Source organism: Bos grunniens, chromosome 22 (genome assembly GCF_055505025.1).
Source record: "Bos grunniens cultivar Pamir isolate PY7600 chromosome 22, Bosgru_T2T1.0, whole genome shotgun sequence".
Lineage (NCBI taxonomy): Eukaryota > Metazoa > Chordata > Mammalia > Artiodactyla > Bovidae > Bos > Bos grunniens.
This window is the reverse complement of record NC_141186.1, coordinates 6534287-6555668: the sequence shown is the minus strand read 5'-3', so window position 1 is coordinate 6555668 and position 21382 is coordinate 6534287. Positions and strand designations below refer to the sequence as shown.

Sequence of the window (21382 nt, the reverse complement as noted above, 5' to 3'; positions counted from 1 at the left end):
CTCTCCTTTCTATACACGGTAGCGTATGTGTCAGTGATGCTCCCCCAGTTCAGCCCACCCTCTCCTACCTCTGCACGTCTGTTCTTGGCTTCTGCCTTCCTGCCCTGCAAATAGGTCCATTTGTACCATTTTTCTAGATTCCTCATTCTGAAAATGCATTCTCGATCTCACGTTTCCTTTAGTAAAAATCCCTTGAGAAAACACGAGGGTAACATTGCATGCAAGGAGCCTCTGCTCCAGAGCCAGGGTTGACGTTGCCTTTGGAATGAAAAGCTCTTCCACGGGGTAGCCACTAAATTAAGACATCTGTGATGTATCAGCTTCCTGGGGCTGCAGTAACAAAGAACCACAAACTGGCTGCTTTGTCTCCTGCTGCTGGTCCAGGCATTGGCAGGTTGGTGCCTTGGAGGGTCTGATCCAGGTCTCCCACGGCTTCTCTCATTCACCCTCTGTGTGTGTCTTTGTCATAATTTCCCTGTTTTATAAGGACACTATATTGGACTAGGACCCACTGTAATGACTGGATTTTAACCTGATGACCTCTGTAAAAAAAAAAAGAGAGAGACTTTTTCACTGCTATGAATGATTGCAGCAAGGATTGAAACTCCTGGGTAACATCCAATCATATTAATAATTTCCTTCCTGAGAAAAATGTGATCGGAATCATGCACATGTGGAAGCAAGCTGGAGCCCTTCCTGGCAGGCCCTGGACGGGGCTCCTCAGGCTTTTGCTGCTGCTGCCGCTGCGGTTCAGTCACTAAGTCACGTCCGACTTTTTGCGACCCCATGAACTGCCGCAGAACTGCCGCTGAGTGTCCCCTAATCTCAGCCTTGCTCTTGGCCTTTCCGAGAGTTGGTTGTTCAACACCTTTAATCTTCAAGAAACTCCTGTATTTTTCTAATACATGTTTTATTGAGGTATAGTTAATTTACAATGTTATATTAGTTTCAGGTGTACAGCACAGCAATTCAGTCTTTTTATAGATTATAATTCAAAGTTTTTACTAAATAACGGCTATACTTCCCCTTGCAGAAATGTTACATTTATGCTATGAGAGTTATGATGGCAACATACTAAGTTGGGAGAGACACAGTTCAACCCATAACAATGTATTTTCCTCCTATTGAAAAAAATCTCATTAGTTTGAAATTTTTCAAACATAAAAACATTAGGGACGGCAATATTAAACCTCCATGTCACTATCAACAGCTTTAGCATCTCCCAACCCAGTATCATTTCATACTGTCTCTGCCTTCAACCCCCAGTGGCGTATTTTGAAGTAACTGTCAGCCGTAAGAAATGATGCATTCCACGTGGTAAAATCAGATCTAAAGATCCTGATAGATAAATTAACATTGCATGTGTGTGTGTGTGTAAATTGGGAGAGTCAGAGCAATACCAGAATGTTAGGGCCTATGTCTGGGAAGTAGGATTTCAGGTAATGTTTACTTCCCTTTTTAGAACTATATTTACTGTGTAATTTTGTTGGGACAGTGGTTGAGGGAGTAAGTCAGCCTTTTTTTTAATGAGAAAAACAGATACTAGGTGTCTCCAGGTGGTGAGAAGGCTGGGCTGAGTCACTGTAGTTGTTTTCTGAGGCAAAAGGGCTATTTTGCTTTCAGAATATGAGAAGGAAAGAGGAGGAAGTACATCAGCTTGTGCCTCGTAGTGAAGAGGCCCCTGAGGAGGAGAGTGAGGGCTGCCACTCCAGATGAAGCTGTGTGACCTCAGCACAGATCCCCAGCCTCTCTGAACCCAGGTTTCCTGCCTGAAAAATGGTTTTGATTTTGAATCTACAGTCATAGATTCCTTTGGCCATGAATACTATGATCTCGTAGTTCTTTTTTTAAAATTGAAGTATAGTTGATTTACAATGCTGTGTTAATTTCCTCTGTACAGCATGGTGACTCAGTTATGCATGTGTATACACATTCTTTTTTATACTCTTTTGCATTATGGTTTATCTGAGGATATTAGGTACAGTTTTCTGTACAGTAGGACCTTGTTTATCCACCCTATAGATAACAGTTTGCACCTGCTAACCCCAGACTCACAGTCCTGTGCCCTTTGGCAAGCACAGGTCTGTTCTCCATGCCCGTGATTCTGTGTCTGTTTCATTTGTAGGTTCATTCGTGTCATATTTTAGATTCTACGTACAAATGGTAGCATGCGGTGTTTGTCTTTCTGACTTATTTCACTTCGTTACGATCGTCTCTGGTTGCATCCATGTGGCTACAGATGGCATGATTTGGTTCTTGTATGTGGCTGAGAAGTAGTCCATTGTATGTATGTGCCACATCGTTTTTATTTATCTGTCATGGATATTGAGGTGGTTTCTATGTTTTGGCCATTGTGAATAGTGCTGTTGTGAGGGCAGGGGTGCATGTATTTTTTTGAATTAGAGTTTTGTCCAAATACGTGCCCCAGGGTGGGACTGCTGTATCCTTTGGTGATTCTGTTTTCACTTTTCTGAAGAGCTTCCACACTGTCCTCCACAGTGGCTGCACCAACTCACATTCCTGCCGATGCTGTAGCAGGGCTCCCTTTTCTCCACACCTTCTCTACCACTGGTTCTTTGTAGACTTTTAAATGATGGGCATTCTGACTGCTGTGAGGTGGTACCTTACTGAAGTTTTGATTTCCATTTCTCTAATAACTAGTGATGTGGGGCATCTTCCCATGTGCCTATTGGCCATCTGTATGTCTTCTTTGGAGAAATGTCTATTAAGGTTTTCTGCCCATTTTTTGATTGCATTGTTTTCTGTTTATGATGTTATAGTTCTGGAACATTATGGGTTTGTCTTATTTATTTTTGACAGTGCTGGTTCTTCGTTGTTGTGCGGGCTTTTCTCTGGTTGTGGTGGGTGGGGGAGACTCTGTAGTTGCGTTGCACGGGCTTCTCATTGGGGGGCTTCTCTTGTTGTGGAGCATGGGCTCTAGGTTCCTGGGGGCTTCAGCAGTCACGGTGCGCGGGCTCAGTAGTTGAGTACGTGGACTCTGTTGCGTAGGCTCAGTAGTTCTGGTACATGGGCTTTGTTGTTCCGTGGATGTGGGATCCTCTTGGATTAGGGATCGAACCCACGTCTCCTTATGCCCAAAGGCATAAAAGTGATTTCAGGCCTGAGGCTCCCCTCGCTGACCCAGAGCCCAGGGCAAGGGGGATCCTGCCAAAACAGGCACCTGTCCTCTGTCCGGAAGGCCTGGGCTCTCAGGCCAACCAGCAGGGACCAGTGGAGGCCTTGGACAGGAGGCAAACCAAGCAGATCAAAGTAGCAGCATTAAGGCTTTGAAATTAGATCGCCATTGAAGCCACAGGCCATAAAAGTAGGCAAGGGCTTGTGTGCTCAATCCAGGCATATGACTGCCTCCTAAAAAATTCACACTGGACCTGGAGTCTCCTACCATGATAGCCAAGATGTCCGAGATTGGCTCGAAAATCACCTCTCGCTCCAAGAGCCAACAAAAGTACACCTTGAATGAAAAGAGAATTATCTGACATCTAAACCGAGATGTTAAATGCTGAGCACAGCCTCAGCCATCTGTTTACACTTGGACCCTGCCTGCCTTCAAGCTGCAGGGGCCGAGCTAAGCACAGAGACCCCGTGGTCTACAAAACCTTTAATATTTATTCTCTGACCTTTTATAGAAGTTTGCCGACATGTGCAGTCGGGCATGAGACACCTAATGGTCCATTTGGGGGAGATCTTTCCTTCTTTTTCCCATTTTTTAATTTCCCTTGGTTTGTAATATAGAATAATATGGTCTTTACCTTGGTTTCTCCTTTCTCTACCTACGTTTTGTCGTTTTGCTCTTCCTCATCATCGTCACCTCATCTGTGTAGCCGGCAGCCTCGCCCCATTGGAGAGGGACCTGATTTCCTCCTGCTCATCTTTGTTCCTTACTGTCACCATCACCCTCCTGCCCCTACCGAGCAGTGAGGGTCTGAAGATCTGCCTCCGTGGAGTTTTCTTTGTCTGCTCACCTGATGAGCCTTGAGGGAGAGCTGGGAGTCCATAAGATGTTTAGGACTAGCCTACGTGGGGTCATGCCTGGGACCATGGAGAGCCGTGCAAGGGGACCCGGAACCCTGCCTCAAGGAGGCTCTCGGCTGGTTAGCATTCCAGTAGATGTATCAAGAGCCAGAAGGACAGACGAGTACAGGAGGCCGGTTGAGAGGGAAGTGAGTCAGCAAGAAGGAGAAAATTGTTCAGGTGAGCCCAGGAGTGACTGTGTTCCCAACTCTGCACCTGGGAGAAAGGCTGGAGAGGGGGGAATGTCACTGTCCAGGCGTCACTACTGCCCTCTGGTGGCAAAGCAAAGGGGCTTTATGGTTCACACTGTGGGGGAAACAAACCTCCAGGGGGCGGTGTCTCCCGGCCGCGGGGAGAGGGCGGAGGGTGGGGGGGGGGCGGTGCCTCCCGGCCGCGGGGGCGGTGTCAGAGTTAAGGGGGATGGGATGAACTGGGACATGCGGACTGATTCGCATACACTACTGACACTTGTGTAGAATAGATAACTAATGAGAACGTACTGTACACCACGGGGAGCTCTGCTCAGTGCTCCGTGGTGACCTACATGGGAAGGAAATGTAAAAAAAAAAAGAGGGCTATATGTATGCATACAGCTGATTCATTTTGCTGTACAGCAGAAACTAACACAGCATTGTAAAGCAACTATACTCAATGAAATTTTTTTTAAAAATCTGGGAATTAGAAATTTGGTTGACAAAACAGAGACTTGACAGGGATCAAGGAACAGTGGCTCAGGACTGGCAGAAACAGCAAGGTGAGGATGTTGAGGCAAGACAGGCAGTGAGTTTTAGGGTCATGCTGTATGTTGCTGGATATTTTAGGAAACTTCTGTAATGAGCTGTGGAGTCATGTCTGGGTGGGGAGTCTGAAATACTAAAGTAATGCTACTGAAGGTAGTTGAATAGTAAATCCATGTTAATGGAGATGGCAAGCTAGTTAGTAGGTTAGTTAGTTTGGGTTCTAAGGTCTTTGGAGCCTGGCTTGTAAGCCTGGGTGATGACTTTGGCCAAGTGAAAAAAATTGCCCTAAGGTGGTCAAGGACTGATCCGTGACCCAGACATAAGACTTAGCAGGGGCTCTGGGGTTCCATCAGGCTGAGGAGAAATGCCAAAGCAAGGCCACCTCGAGGTTGACATCGAATTGTTTGGTCTCCTCCCAAGCAGGACAGATTGAATTGCTGAAGGCCCCGGGTTGTCTGGGAGCCCAGGAGGTTCTGCCAACAAGGCTGGCAGCTCTGGTGACATTAGGTTAAGAAAGCCATGCGTGAGGCTGATGCTTTGGTTACCGATGGATGGATGAGTGACGAGCTGGTGTTTGTTGATGTCTGACCTGTCAGGACGGGACCATTCTGGCTCCCCTCCAAACCTACACCAAGCTTTGCAGGTCAGAACAGTCTAAAGTGATCGAGGCTAGTGTAGCCAGTGCTTCTCTGGTCCTCCTTTAGCTAGATCTCATCTTGTTGAGCTGATGTCATTGGGGTTTGGTCTTTGCCTTTAGCTTTGGTTTCAGCTTCACTGAAAGAGAACAATACAATCTGCGGCTACTGACTTTCTTTGCATTAACCTACACTTTGATTTTGCAGAGCATATGCCATTATTTGCACCATGAGGAATGGATCATAGAATTTCCGCTTCCCTATGAAATTGGACTTGACCTACGGTTAATCTATTTTAGAACCTCGGAGTTGATGTGTTCAGGGAGTAGATCTCTGAAATTTGACGAGGGTCCTGTTTGCACCCATGTTACGAGGTGTGATGCCCCTGACTGTAGAAATGAAATGCCAGCAAGAAATGAAACGTGTGCCTTTTGTTCGCCCTGGTCTTTAAACACCACGCATGGTTCATATTGCGCTTCAGAAGAAGTGTTTAGGGACCTCCTGGTTGATCCAGTGACTTAAGGCTGCACTTCCAATGCAGGGGCGCTGGCTTGATACCTGGGGAACTAAGATCCTGCATGCCTCATGGAGCAGCCAAAGAATAAAATAAAGAAGCATTCAGAAACCTGATTTGAAATACATGTAATTCGTGGTTCAGGCTGTTCCAAGGCTGGTGGCCGTCACTGACCACGCTTCGTTCTTGTGTTGAGGTTGTGGGAACCTGCGGGTCAGAGTGAGCCGCTTAGAGACTTGGTGTCGCATATACAGCTTTGTGACATCTTCTCAAATGTGCCCTTCATTAAAATCAGATATGAGAAGGGTTAAAACTTGTTCTTCCCAAGTCTGATGGGAGGTTCTCCTCAGGACCTCCCAATCTGAGGAATGTTTGGGCAGCAATAACCATGATACATCAGCGTGAGGCTGGCAGTCCTGCGTTGCTTGCAGAGTTCATTCAGTTCCTTTTGGAGCCTGATGATGCTAATAGAAAGTGAAGGTTGGCATCAGTTGTGTCTGTGAAGACTAAAGTTCTGTTTCACATCACATGGAAAAGGGAGAGAAAATGAATCACTAGGCATCTACTTAACATGTCGAGCACTGTGCTGGGATCATTTTACTTTCAGTGCTCCGTTTACCAGAAGGATGCTGAAGTCCATCCAGTGCCTGGTCACTGGCATGTCTTTAGCGCAGGGTGACTCAGGGGGGTGCTACTGGCATTTTTGAGCAGGAAAGTTCTTGAGTGGGCTGTGGCCTGACTTGTGGGGCATGTGGCACCCCCGCCCCCTCCCACTCAGCACCAGCTGTTCTGCAGTCACTGTAACTGACAAATCCACCCACTGCCAGTCCTGGCGTCCCCTCCAGGTGGCCATCCTGTCTCTAGCGCTGGCAATAGCTCTCAATAAACACTGTCAGATATTTTCCAGAGAGTAGGTATGTGCCACCCATCTCTGGGTGCGTGCCTCTCTTGTAATAGCGTAGGAGATGCGGGGAGTCAGCTTTGTGTTTATTGACTTTTAGCTGTACTGGGTTTTCGTTGCTGCACATGGGCTTTCTCTAGTTGCAGCGAGAGGGATACTCTCTAGCTGTGGTGTGCAGGCTTCTCATTGCAGTGGTTTCTCTTGTTGCAGAGCACGAGCTTGAGATGCTCAGGCTCAGTAGCTGTGGCTCAAAGGGTCTAGAGTGAGTGCTCAGTAGCTGTGGTGCTTGAGCTTAGCAGCTCCACAGCCTGTAGGATCTTAGTCCTGTCTGACAAGGGATTGAACCAGTGTCCCCTGAACTTGCAATTGGATTCTTAACCACTGAACCACCAGGTGTCTTTTTTACCTGAGATTTGCATCATATTTTATGCTTGTGAAATAATTATTTATCCTATGCTATATAATTGGAATATAGTTCTTTTTGTTGATTAAAAATGAGTATATTCCAAATACTATATAGAACATAGATAATCCCCAAGGACCTACTGTATAGCACAGGGAACCCTGTTCAGTGTTCTGTGGTGACCTATATGGGAAAAGAATCTGAAAAAGAATGGATATATGTGTAGATTCATAAGTGAATCATTCTGCAGTACACCTAAAACTACCACAATACTGTGAATCAGTTATAGTCCAAGACAAAATAAAAGTTAAAAAATGAGTGGATTCCATAGTTAATAGCTTCATTTTACTTACCTTTTCTCTTAAGCATTATGACATCCTCTGTAATAGTCAAGAACATATGATTTACATTCTGGTGTTATATTTTCTTCTTCTCTTTCAACACATCACTTTTGGAGACAAGTTTTTATGGTAGGAATTTACAGAAATGCTGACTACGACAAGTAGCTCGAAGTCAACTTCTCCCTAAATGTTAGCAGTTCTCCATAGAGTTGACTGTCAATGAGTATGTAAACATTTTATCTTTTTGAGGTTAAATTTAACCATTTTCTTGGCAAACTTAAACTGGTAGCAGAGTTATTATTTTTCCTGAATCTTCAGCTGTGTTGTCCTAATTGACTGAGATGATTCCTGCAGACTCTGTGTCATAAATGGATTCTTTTGCACCTCAGTGAAACGAAAGGGACCCTGGGGGTTCATTCATTCATTCAACAGATAGTTGCTTGGGATCCATCAGTGAATCACACAGATAGAATGATTCCTGCTTTCATGCTAGTACCGATGATTTTAAATTATGTGGTGCAGGAAGCTTTCCCAAGAAGGCAGCTCTTCAGCAAAGACCTGAAGAAGGAACGAATTCTTACTGAGCCCCTATTATGCCTCAGGTACTGTTTGAGGCGCCAGAATGGCTAGCTATAACCTCTGTAATCAGCAGAAAATAACTTACATGGCCAGAGGATGAGCATGTAATATGTTTAATGTCACTATTTAAAAAAATCTTTTTGAAGTAACAGCACCAATTTTGGTTAAGTAGGATTGCAATGGGCAAACTATGTGTTTTTAAGGCGATGACTACACTGATAGGAAATAGGAGATATTGTCTTCAAAAGAAAATAGAAAGAGAAGACCAAGTATGGGATGGGTTTTGTGTCCAGGTTCAGCGGTCCTTGCAGAGGTATGGCTTCTCCCCGGGTGGTGGCATCATGATGGTCACAAGGATCCTCCTGGGGATGATGGTGACGAAGCAGGAGCAACTGCTTTAGAGTAAGGATGGCTTTTGTGGGAGCTGCTTGAAGAACAGTGAGAGTCCAGGGAGCAGGAGTTGGTCCCTACCTTGAATGCTGACCTGTGACCTCGGGCGGGCTGCCTTTGCTCCTCCACACATCAGCTCGACTGCTTATTTGCTGGCCATGCAATTTATGCTTATCATCTTGTTTAGCAAGATAAGGTATAAAAACAGGAGAAGGATGCACTTCACAAGATCACCAGTCAAGTCCTTTTCTAGTTCTCAGATTCCTTTCTCCTTGAGTTGTCCAAGGAAACACTGCTTGTCTGTAGCTTTTGAATTGAAGCCAGGCCACTATGGGGTTAACTGGTTTGTCACAGCGTTAGCTGTGGAGCAGGGCCGGCTCTTGAACTCCTGGTTTTTCTCCTCCTCTTGGCTCCCTACACACCTGGCGTTAAGGAAGTTGACGGCTCTCCTAGCATTTTAGGGGCGAGTGGGTTGGCACTGGTTCTGCTGTGTGTGTGGTCTCACCCCCACAAATGCTAGCCCCAGATTTCACTTTTATTTCCTGAACTTCAAGGAGGACCACCAAGGAGTTAGGGATGGACAGGGGATGGAAGCAAAGCAAGGAGTTAACCTTGCTCTGAGACAAAGCCAGGGGTGCCCATTGTCTCGGATAACCTTCCTGTGGTCCAAGGACCTTAAAGTTGATCACAAGACTTCTACTTTTAGGATATTTATTTTTACCTTCCAAAGATCTGTAAAAGATACACCTGGATGGCCTGCTGGTCCCCTTCAGGTCTAAAGTTCTAAAATTCTCTTGTGTGCAGAGCTGCAGAGGCCAAGTACCTTTGGGTAGATGGACCTGAATGGATTTTATCCCAGGCCTGCGGCATCCCAGGACGGATGTGCGCCAAGCATCCTCAGACTGCATCTTCATGCCACCGTAGTCTGGGTGGTGATGCCGTCTTGCACCACACTTTTTTTTCTTTTAATTAATTTATTTATTTTAATTGGAGGCTAATTACTTTACAGTATTGTAGTGGTTTTTGCCATACATTGACATGAATCAGCCATGGGTGTACATGTGTTCCCCATCCCATCCCATCCCTTAGGGTCATCCCAGTGCTCCTAAGCACCCTGTCTCATGCATCAAACCTGGACTGGTGGTCTATTTCACATATGGTAATATACATGTTTCAATGCTATTCTTTCAAATCATCCCACCCTTGCCTCCTCCCACAGAGTCCAAAAGACTGTTCTTGACATCTGTGTCTCTTTTGCTGTCTCACATATAGGGTCATCATTACCATCTTTCTAAATCCCATATATATGCATTAGTATACTGTATTGGTGTTTTTCTTTCTGACTGACTTCACTCTGTATAATAGGCTCCGGTTTCATCCACCTCATTAGAACTGATTCAAATGTATTCTTTTTAATAGCTGAGTAATACTCCATTGTGTATATGTACCACAGCTTTCTTCTCCATTCATCTGCTGATGGCATCTAGGTTGCTTCCATGTCCTGGCTATTGTAAACAGCTGCACCACACTTTGATCCACTCCCATGGCTTAAGCGCTGGCTCCCGGACGGTGGAAGTGAGGCCTTCCGACTCTCACCTCTGGCTGTCTCCCTTTTCCGCAGATGATGACCCAGGTGGAGGGGCAGCAGAAGAACCTGGTGCACGCCATCGAGTCTCTCCCGGGGTCTGGTCCCCTCACTGCCTTGGACCAGGACCTACTGCTCCTGAAAGCTACCTCCGCTGCCACCCTCAGCTGCCTCGGGGAGTGCCTGAGCCTGCTCCAGCAGAGCCTGCACCACGCCGGCCAGTCCAGCCACAGGCCAGGGGCCTCGGGTAAGACCTCCCCAGCGGCGGCGCCCCCGGGTCTGCGAGTGCGCGTGGTCTGGTGTACGCATGTGCCTGTCTGTCCGCCGTGACCTTCTTCCTTTAAATCGCTCCATCTCGCCTTTTATCCAAGTGCTTCTCCGTTTACCCCTTCTCCACCTCACTTGGGCTGTCTATATTTTTTTCATTTTGCCCGTTAGCAGTGTGCCATCCTGTCAACAATTTAACGTTTTCATGAATACTGTAGAACTCCTTTGAAACTTGCTAGCACTCAATTCTCCGTTGCCTTCTGTTTGTGAATTTTGCACTCAGTGCTATGTTTGCAAGATCCGTTGCTCTGCAGCGTCTGGTCTGCTCTTTCTAACTGTGCCTGTGGGGCGTGTCCTCCACACTCTCCCATGATGAGCAGCCGCCTTGCCTCCTGCTCTCTGCCCCGGGCCACCATGCCCTGCTCTTTCCTGTCTCCTCAGGGCCTGGTGTGAGATTTTCTCTGGGATACATAACAGAAGCATTTCTAGTTGTTTATCAAGAAGTTCAAGATAATAATAAACTCCCTGAAGAGGCGCCAGTCCTTTTGAGGGGAGGTTTCATCGATAAGCAGATAAAAAGATATTAGGGAAGATTAAATTAAATGATAAAGGTGAAAATGGCTTGAGATGGGTCATGTCATAGAGAATTATAAAGTATTAGAAGAGATGCACTGAAGCCTCACTGAGTTTTGTTGCCCAGGATTCAGTTAATTAACGAAGAATGAGGCAATTCAGGTGATGGGAAGCCAAGCCAGGTTATGATGAATGGTCTATATTTCACATTTCCTCCAGGTCCCCACTGCTCTCCTCTGTCACCAAGATTAAGGGGTGATGTTGGTTTCTCAGAGGCAGCTGTGGTGGTGGGGGGGGTGAGTTTCTTCTGTAGTACCCACCATCATTTACTAAGCTCTGATTCTATCAGTGTCTACCTTTTGCTGCACATTTTATGAAATCTTCACAAAGTGTGTATCATTATGCCCATCATGTGGGTGAGCTGAGGCTCAGAGCAGTTAAATGACCTGCCCGAAGCCACCCTGGTACCGCAAAGTCCAGGGGTGGGCTCTGCCCACTGTGGCAGGTGCCTGGGGTCCTTTGTTCAAACCAGAATGGACCACCCAGTAGACTCTGGATTCCCCAAACTGGAACTGGGGACACTGTCCTGCTCACATCTTCATTTTCTTAGGGCAGGTATTTGTAGTTTTTCTTTATTGTTTGGGAAATAGTTTGAGACTTCTAAAAAAGTTACAAGAATAGTATGAAAAATTCTCATCAATCTCCAAATTCTCCAAATGGTATTACGATGTTTGCCCCATATTCTCTGTATGTATAAGCCTATTATAATATTCTAGCCACTAAAGAGTAAGTTGCCGACAATATGTATCTTTACTTCCCTATACCTCAGTGTGAATTTCCTTAAAAAAAGGGCACTCTTCTCTGTAATAACAGTACAATGGTCCAAATCGAGAAATTAACATAAATACAATCCTCTTCCTAATTTGCAGACCTTACTAAATTTTTTAAAAATTGTATTTGTTTATATTTTTGCCTGCACTGGGTCTTCGTTGCTACGTGTGGGTTTTTTCTAGTTGTGATGAGCAGGGGTTACTCTCTAGTTGCGGTGCCTGCGCTTCTCGTTGCGGGGGCTTCTCTTGTTGTGGAGAACTGGCTCTAGGGCACATGGGCTTCGGTAGTTGTAGCTCTTGAACTCTGTAGAGTGTGGGCTCAGTAGATGTGTTGCATGGACTTAGTTGCCCCGTGGCATTGTCACCTTCCCTGACCAAGGACTGAACCCATGTCCCCTGTGTTGGCAGGCAGATTCTTAATCACTGAGCACCAGGGAAGTCCCGACTTTACAGAAGTTTCCCTTTGACTCTACCCGTGTCTTCTGTAACAAAAGAAAAAACATTCAGGTGCCAGATCTGGGCTTGGGAGAGGCGTGTGTGTCCAGGTGCAGAGTGAAGGCACTCCCTGTGCTTCTTCTCCTTGCTTTTTTCTTCTCTACTTGAAAATTGAGACTCCCTGACTTTCCCTGGTCTGGTTTGAGCCTCAGTGACTGCTTTAGGCATCGGGCACACCTCAGCATTAGACTGGGTGCTTCTCAAAGTTCCTAGAATTCTTCTTGCACCAGAACCTGCGTCTAGGCTCTGCAAACAAATGGGCTCATTCCAAGAAGGGGTGGCTAAGAAACTTGAACCATTTTCTTGTGCCTGAAATTCATGCCTTACCTTTTTCTTCAGGGTGACTTTCTAGTAAATTTCAAATTTTCGTTCCAGATTTTCATTCTTTCTCAGGGGTTTTTAAGGGCTGGAAGGACAAAGCTTGAGGTCGAATTTCACATGTGGTGAGAGGTTGAAATGGGGACTGTCTGTGGGGGACGCAGGAGACCACGCAATGTCGTGGACACTGCCCCACCCACCCTGCTGCCTCCTGGGGGGAGTGGTCGTCCTGTCCCTTCTGGGACCTGACTCCGTTGTCCATCCACCCTTCCTTTTAGCCATTTTTACCGGGGAACTTGGCTGAAGGTTGGAGAGTAGACCATGAAGCATCATAAAGGTTATTCTGTTTCTTTGTCTTCCTAACCCTTTCCAAAGTTACATTCCATATAACACAGCCCTTTGCATTTTAAAACATTCTGCACATGTCTTTTAAATCTGTGCCAGCACATTTAGGGGAAAAAAGGTGGAATTACATCCTCATCCAAAGCATCATAGTTGCCTGCAGTTAAAACAGAATTCCAGGATCTCAAGCTAATGGAATGGAAGAACCTGGCGACCCCAGGAGTGTCATCTCAAAATGCATTTGTTAAGAACCTCAGGGTTCTTTGGGTTGATAGGGACTGTAGCAGCCTGACTCCTGCTGATAAAAACTTAATGGTTATATCCAAGGAGTGCCAGACTGGCTTGATGGAAATAAAAATCTCATTAAAGTGAACCTCTATCAGGCTTTCCTCCAGAGCAGTGGTCCCCAGCCTTTTGGGCACCAGGAACCGGCTTTGTGAAAGACACTTTTTCCATGGACCGGAAGTTGGGGGATGGTTTCTGGATGATTCAAGCAAATTCATATATTGCTCACTTTATTTCTAATCTAATGCCACGACTGATCTGACAGGAGGTACCAGTCTGTGGCCCAGAGGTTGGGGACCCCTGCTCTAGAGTTTCAAGGGGCAGGGGGTGAGGGGTGGGGCGCAGATCGTGCGGCACAGCCGATATCTGTAGGCACTGTTCATGAAATCTCTTTGCTTTCTGATCCCTTCTGCACTGATTTTTTTTTTTTTCTTTCTGCCCCTCTTTGGAATCAAAACCAATCTGTGATCTCTCAGCATCTTCTGTAGCTTCTTGTTGCATCTTCTGGGGAACCTGGTGGCTCTAGAGCCTTTGTCTGCAGATGTTGCTCCCTGACCTCAATTTCATTTCAAACAGAGTGGCTGGACCAAGGTGGAGAATTACTTGAGCTCTCCTCTGTGCCCACCTACACATTTCAGGCTCGGGTCCTGTCTCCGATGTTACCTCTGAGATAATTCAGGGCTGAAATGCTTCATCTAACTTCTGTTTATGGAGAGGTTTGTAGCTAAATTTTTATAAAGGAACGTGGCTTCTTGGTCCAGGCTTATGTTCCCCAGTTCTCCTCTGTCCTGGTGACTGAATCTTCTCCAGCATTTTGATAGAGGCAGATGTGTGATGGGATGGGGCAGGTGGGCATCTGGTTTCCTGAGTCCAGATATGTGCCTCTGATTTTCCGTGATGTGACAAGTCAGGGCTGCACCAGAGCTGGAGATGGCTGGGCTGCTTGGGAGTCTGTGCTGGAGTGGGATTCCAGACCTTAAAGTGGTCTAGGAGGGCAGAGCAGTCTGCTGCCTGTGCTTCTGGGGAGTTCCTTATCTGATAAGGGAACATGATTCAAAGGTAGCACAGACACCTGTGATCAGACCAGCATGTTCCTGTGCACTGTGAGAGCTGGCTACCACCCTATGGTGGGTGCAGGACATGCTGGGAGAGAACCCTGGGGTTAGAGCTGCTGGAGTGGGGTGGCAGAGGAATCTGCATGGATAATGCTCATGCCCTTGGACATGAATCAGGGCTAGAGACCAAGACACATGTAATTGAAGAGAGGGGAACCGGAGCAGAATTTAATATGCACTTCTTAACTTGCCCTTCCAGTAACTGTTTCATTCTCTTTTAAGATTTATAAGGATTGTCGGTTAATAAGCCAGTTGCATTGGTTCCTGCTATTTGGGGGTTTTGGCCAAAAGGGTCAAATAGATGAGACTTTTTCCTTTTGGCCGCGCCACACAGCATGTGGGGTCCAGTTCCCTCATCAGGGCTTGAACTCAGGCCTCCTGTGTGGGAAGTGTGGAGTCTTAACCACTGTGCCGGGGTCCAGCCCCGGCTGATCCAGGGTATTCGAAGGAGAGACGGCATAGGCGACCTATTTATTTAAATATTTATCAAAAATATAAACAGTAATAGAATGAGGATAGCTCAGTGAGGAAATTCAGTGGAGAAAAGAGGCTGAGTAGCTTGGTTTACGCGGGAGACCAATAAAACTTCAAGACAAGAAGTTTGCACCACTTATGTAGGCCGCAGGCGTCCTTCCGTTCTCCCGAAGGAAAGGAGACACTGAGGCCTCCCCGGTCGGATCTTAGAAGCCCAGGCGTAATTAGTAAGCATGGTGGGTTCCGTGCTCCAGATGGAGACTCAGCCAGAGTGAGAGAGAAAGCGACATGGGGAGACCAAGTTTCGGTGAACAAGGCCCGCACTTTATTTTCCAAAGTAGTTTTTATACCTTAAGTTATGCGTAGAGGATAATGGGGGAAGGGGTGGAGTCATGCAAGGACAGCAGTTCCTGGTCCTAATCGAAGCCAGGCTTTCAAACTTATCATATGCAAAAGTTCAGGTGATTTACATCATCTTCTGGCCAGGAGGCCTGTTAACATTTTAAGAAACTTATTTTTCTCTAAAGGTGATTATTCTAAAGTCAGGCGCCAGCCTCCAAAAAGCATTGGACAAAGCTGCATTCCTATAGGGCAAAGGTGAGGTGGGCTCAATCAAGAAAAGACTTAACTCAAGGGTCCAAGGTTACAAACATTGAGGCTACTACTTACATTTCTATACACCCATTATATCAATCAATACACTACCAAGGACACAGTAGGTAAGGAGTATGGAGACTTAGCAGCAAACATTGGCTCAATAAGCGAAAAACCCTTCACCAATACAATTTCTAACCAATCTTTTAACTACTCAAAGGAATCCGTGTTTAGACAGTTTAGAACATCTCCTGCCTCTCACAGTTGGGAGGCTCTGAGCCAACATGTGGCCGGAAAAACCTATTCAGGCAGGCTAGAGGACTTCCAAAGGAGTTTGTAGGTTGAAACACTGTCACACCCAGGAATTATTAACTGGAGCTGTAAGCTAACTTTTTTCAGAGAGAAGTAGTCGGGGACAGCCCCCCTGTGAAGTCAGAGGTGTAGGTGAGAGCACAAAGCAGAAAGTAGGCAGACTCTGGTTTGAGGGTAGATGCTCGAGAATTTCCAGGGGGACTCCTGAGGCTCGATCCCGCCTTTGCGTATGCCGAGCCTCCTTCCTCATGACCTTTGTCATGGGCGGAGTTCCTCACGCTGGCTCCCGGCAGTGGTAGAATTCCAGTTGAGCTATTCCAGATCCTGAAAGATGATGCTGTGGAAAGTGCTGCACTCAATATGCAATATGCACTCAATATGCAATATGCTGGCCCCCGGCACCACTGGACCATCAGGAAAGTCCTGGTGAGACTATTGTAGGGGCCTTTCTGGGCTTTTCCCACTTGTTGACTTCTTCCTCCTGTTCTGCTTCACTTTTTCCCAGAAACAACTTCAGATTCTCAACTTTCATCCCTTTTCCCCACTCAGACCCCTTTTTTCCCTCTGCCCCTACAATGTCTATCTTTTCTCTTTCTCTATCCATCTTTCTCTCCTGACACCCAGTGCTTCTGGTGGCAGTGCATCCCATTTAAGTCACTTTCCCTTATTTTGTGATTAAAAGTCAAGATAAAAATGTGATGATCCCTTCAGTAAGCAGCATATTTGGAAATACTACCATTGCAGAATATTTCAGATGGGTAGTTTTATTTATTTTTTTACAGCGGTCAAAACAGATTGATTGGCACTTCCTCCATAAAGAAAGCCGTCAGATCCTACCATACCAGCTCTTCATCGTAAATACACCCTATGTTTTCCCCCACGCTTGTAAATGTCAGTCTTACTTGGGGAAAGCCCTCTCAGATTGACTGCACCCCAGAGGCGGGAGTTCACTGTGTTACAGGAACAGTGGGGGGCCTTCCAGTGCCTCCCCTGTCACTGGCCTCTGTCTGGGCAGAGGCATCACAGCGCTGGTGTGGGTACTGCAGCCTCCAGCGCTCCAGCAAGGGGTAAGCTGAGGCCAAGCGCAGAGTCAGACAGTCCCACAGTCAAAGCTTTAAGCCCATGGTTAAATCTTCTGTAGCTTTCTTTCTGCTTCTGGTTGGTTAAGAGAACCAGAAAGTCCCCCCTCCCTCTTTTTTCTTGGGTTTCTTGTGTCTACTAAGGCGTGTTGTGTGAGGAGCTGCAGGCATACGTCAAAACCTGGGGTAAGCACTGGTTTGCACATTGGTGAACACCTGACCCATTGCCTTGCTCCTCTCTCCCACTGGATCATCTCTGATGGTCTGCCACTCAGGAGCTTTAAGGTGGACTGGAAAGTGAAAGGTAATTGACATACACCCAGTAGGCTACGGTCAGCAGCCACGTGGTAATGTTAGATCCTGGTTTTCTTTGCATTTGTACTTGCTGGTATGTCTGTGATCATCTTTCTGTCATAGACCTTCTGAGTCACTTTCTGTAGGTTTTCTCACTTGTCCAACACATCTGTAGTAAAACACACCTTGAGCCTCTGTGCCACTAAGAAAAAGGTGCTAGTTAATCTATGACACATCGTTGAGCATAAGATGGACTCTGATTTCAGAGATGTTAAAATGTGAAAATTGGTGTGTCTTTGGATTAATGAAACCTGGTTTAGACTTGTGTTTTGTTTTATGACACAACCTTGAGAATTTATCTTTCAAACACATCATACAGCCAGTTATTTTTTTTCCTTACACTGATGCTTGTTTTTCTGTTAGTCTCCATTACGCTTTTTGTTTCTGTGTTCCTATGCTGCTTTTCTTGTTTCCTTTCATTTTGCTACACAGGTTGTGCTTCCTTTTCTTTAGCGTTTTGGGGGGAAATATGCATATAAATTATAGTAGTGGTTACACTGCAGTCTTCGAAAAGATTCATTGACTTGTATTATTGTAATTGTCAAAATCAAGAATGACACATTGGGTAGAGTGATGAAGACTCAGAATACTTTAATTTCCTTTTTTTCTCGGTAGACTTCCCGATTTTTGATTAAAATATAATGTGGGAGATATTATCAATATTTTAATATTAATTTAATACTTAATAATGTGTAATAATGATTCAGATCAGATCAGTCGCTCAGTCATGTCCGACTCTTTGCGACCCCATGAATTGCAGCACGCCAGGCCTCCCTGTCCATTACCAACTCCCGGAGTTCACTCAGACTCATGTCCATCGAGTCATTGATGCCATCCAGCCACCTCATCCTCTGTCGTCACCTTCTCCTCTTGCCCCCAATCCCTCCCAGCATCAGAGTCTTTTCCAATGAGTCAACTCTTCGCATGAGGTGGCCAAAGTACTGGAGTTTCAGCTTTAGCATTATTCCTTCCAAAGAAATCCCAGGGCTGATCTCCTTCAGAATGGACTGGTTGGATCTCCTTGCAGTCCAAGGGACTCTCAAGAGTCTTCTCCAACACCACAGTTCAAAAGCATCAATTCTTCGGCACTCAGCCTTCTTCACAGTCCAACTCTCACATCCATACATGACCACTGGAAAAACCATAGCCTTGACTAGATGGACCTTTGTTGGCAAAGTAATGTCTCTGCTTTTGAATATGCTATCTAGGTTGGTCATAACTTTCCTTCCAAGGAGTAAGCGTCTTTTAATTTCATGGCTGCAGTCACCATCTGTAGTGATTTTGGAGCCCCCCAAAATAAAGCCTGACACTGTTTCCACTGTTTCCCCATCTATTTCCCATGAAGTGATGGGACCGGATGCCATGATCTTCGTTTTCTGAATATTGAGCTTTAAGCCAACTTTTTCACTCTCCTCTTTCACCTTCATCAAGAGGCTTTTTAATTCCTCTTCACTTCTGCCATAAGGGTGGTGTCATCTGCATATCTGAGGTTATTGATATTTCTCCCGGCAATCTTGATTCCAGCTTGTGTTTCTTCCAGTCCAGCGTTTCTCATGATGTACTCTGCATATAAGTTAAATAAGCAGGGTGACAATATACAGCCTTGACGTACTCCTTTTCCTATTTGGAACCAGTCTGTTGTTCCATGTCCAGTTCTAACTGTTGCTTCCTGACAAATCTCTTTAAAAGAATTTTGACTTAATCGTCAGTGGTGTTTCATGTTTTCAAGAAGTATTTAAATTTAGTTCCAGGGCTAGGATGGGGTGTGATGAGTGGAACAACTATTGTGAGCACAAATTTAACGGTACCAAAGTCATTGAGATAAATTATGTTTTAATGCAATATCTTTAAACCAAAATTAATGCAAAAAAATCCAGGATGAACAAAATATCAAAATCTTAAAGTCAGGACTTGACTGGGAGAGGCAACTGAGTCCTTTAAGACATTTTTTTGTTTTGACACTAATTTTGATTTAAATAATATTGCATGAACGTGACATTTATCTTGATGACTGAGTGTCTTGATGCCTGTTTAAATTTTACCCAGAGGCAAGTGCCTTTTCCCTCCCGAGCCCCAGCCCTGCTTAGCCTTGCGTTCAGCTGGGTTCATTGCTCACTGCCGCTCCTTTCATGCAGCTTCTCCGGTCTTGAGTTCTTTATCCTGGTGCTTTTCTTCATGTCTTGGGATATGTCCTCAAGTCATTTTTTCCCCGGAAAGTGGGATATTTTCTGAGTCCCTGCAGTGGTACTCAGAAGGCATAGAGGGTAGAGTTTGAGAGTCTGGGTTCTAGGCACAGGTGGCCTGGGTGTTCATCTGCCATTTACCCCTGACACTTACTGGCTCTGCGTGCCTTTTTGTTTATCTGTCAAGAGGTAGGTCCTAGGACTTACCTTATGGGTCGTCATTAGATGAGTTAACACACAAAAATTCCACATGATAGGGACTTGCCTGGTGGTCCAGTGGTTAAGACTCTGCTCCCAGTGCGGGGGCCCAGGTTTGATCCCTGATTGGGGAACTAGATTCAGTATGCTGCAACTGGGAGTTTGCAAGCCACAACTAAAGATGCTGCAAATAAAAAAGGAAGAAGATCCTGCATGCCACAAATAAGACCTGGCCCAGCCAAATAAATAAATATTAAATAATAATTTTAAAAAGAAATTTTTTTGCATAGTAGTCCTTGGCACCTAGCAAGAGCTCAACAAGTGCTGACTGTTTTCAGCGGAGGAAAGATAGTTTGTCCGAAGACAAGCATTATCTTTCCAGCCTCGCACCCACCCAGAAATATGTAGATATTCATTTACATTCTTCTCTTCACCTGTCAACTTTTGGCATTTAGCGTTGTGGCAAAAGCCAAGACTAGCTTGATTTTTTTTTCCCCCTTTAAGGCAAGTCTAACTGTTCTGCCTAAATGAATGGAAAATTTTTCCTCTTGATTTTTTTTTTTTAATTAAAAAGTGTTGCCAAACTTCATGAGCCAGGCATTCATTAAACTCTTCTATTTTTGTGTGTGTTTGACATTTCAGTAAGAAAAAAACCTAAGAAAATATTGGAAGCTGTGTGTAGATATGAGTGTTTTCTGATTGGTTTTGCTGGACTGTGGTGGGCTGTTTTCACAGGACCCATAACCCACTCTTTAGCTCCGGCTGTGTGTTTCTTCTGTTATTGTTTATTGTTTTTTTCCATTTGTCTCAGTGATCTCTTTCAACTTAAAGGTCTCTGCTGTGTACCTTCTGTCTTTAAACAATTTTTATTATTTATTTTTGTCTGCACTGGTCTTCGTCGCTGTGCACGGGCTTTCTCTAGTTGCGGTGAGTGGGGCCGGTCTCTAGCTGTGGTTTGCAGGCTTCTCACGTTGGCGGCGTCTCCTGTTGCAGAGCGTGGGCTCTAGAGCACTGGCTCAGTAGTTGCGGTGTGTGGTCTTAGTTGCTCCGTGGCATGTGGAATCTTCCTGGACTAGGGGTCGAACACATGACCCCTACGTTGGTAGATGGCTTCTTAATCTCTGGACCACCAGGGAAGCCCTGAATCTTCTGTCTTATTGCTCACCCTTGTGCCCTTGGCAGCTGCTCACTAGTAGAACTTCATCTTGACACACTACTTACTTGACTTTCTACACAGTTGATTCAGTTTTAACCTTGTTTCAATACTGAAACCTTAATTCTGCTAATTAAGCCAACATTATGGCTTCATTTCCTCATAATAATTCCTTCCTGCCTCCATCTCTTTCTTCACCTCAGCCTGTTTTCTTCTCCTGGCTCTGTGTTCTTGTTTCATAGTGGTTACTTTATTTTGTATTGTTTCAAGGAGACACCTCTCCTGATGTTTTCTCTGACACCTTACCATTAGAGTGAATTTCAGAGATATATTGTTCCTCTCAGCCTTCTGAGTATCCTTCTCAGGATACTGTTTCTTTTCTCAAGCACTGTAGAATCCTTTAAAAACAAACAAACAAAAAAAACAGTGGAAACTTTAGAATTAGCCAGCTGCACTCAGTTTAGATGATCCCAATTTTATTGGCAGCATCCGAAGCATCATAGTCAGGAGCCAATTGGACATATGCCTTCTTCCCTCCCTCAGGCCTGATGAGGGTGTTGACCTTGGCCATGTTGATGTCATAGAACGTCTTCACAGCCTGTTTACTCTGGTCCTGGTTGACCTTGACATCCACAGTGAACACCAGTTGTGTTGTGTCTTCTGTTATCTTCGTGGCTGACTTGCTGGTTG

General features: G+C 45.4%; 1 protein-coding gene across 12 annotated transcripts in view; it reads left to right on the top strand.

The window, feature by feature from the left end:
• The window catches only part of OSBPL10 (oxysterol binding protein like 10), a 343446-nt gene that overhangs the window by 247851 nt on the left and 74213 nt on the right, over positions 1-21382 (top strand). For all 12 annotated transcript variants that reach the window (XM_086365654.1, XM_086365647.1, XM_086365644.1 and 9 more), the window contains one exon: positions 10157-10367. In XM_086365654.1, coding sequence (XP_086221780.1) covers positions 10157-10367 — 211 coding nt within the window. The remainder of the gene's footprint in view (positions 1-10156; positions 10368-21382) is intronic.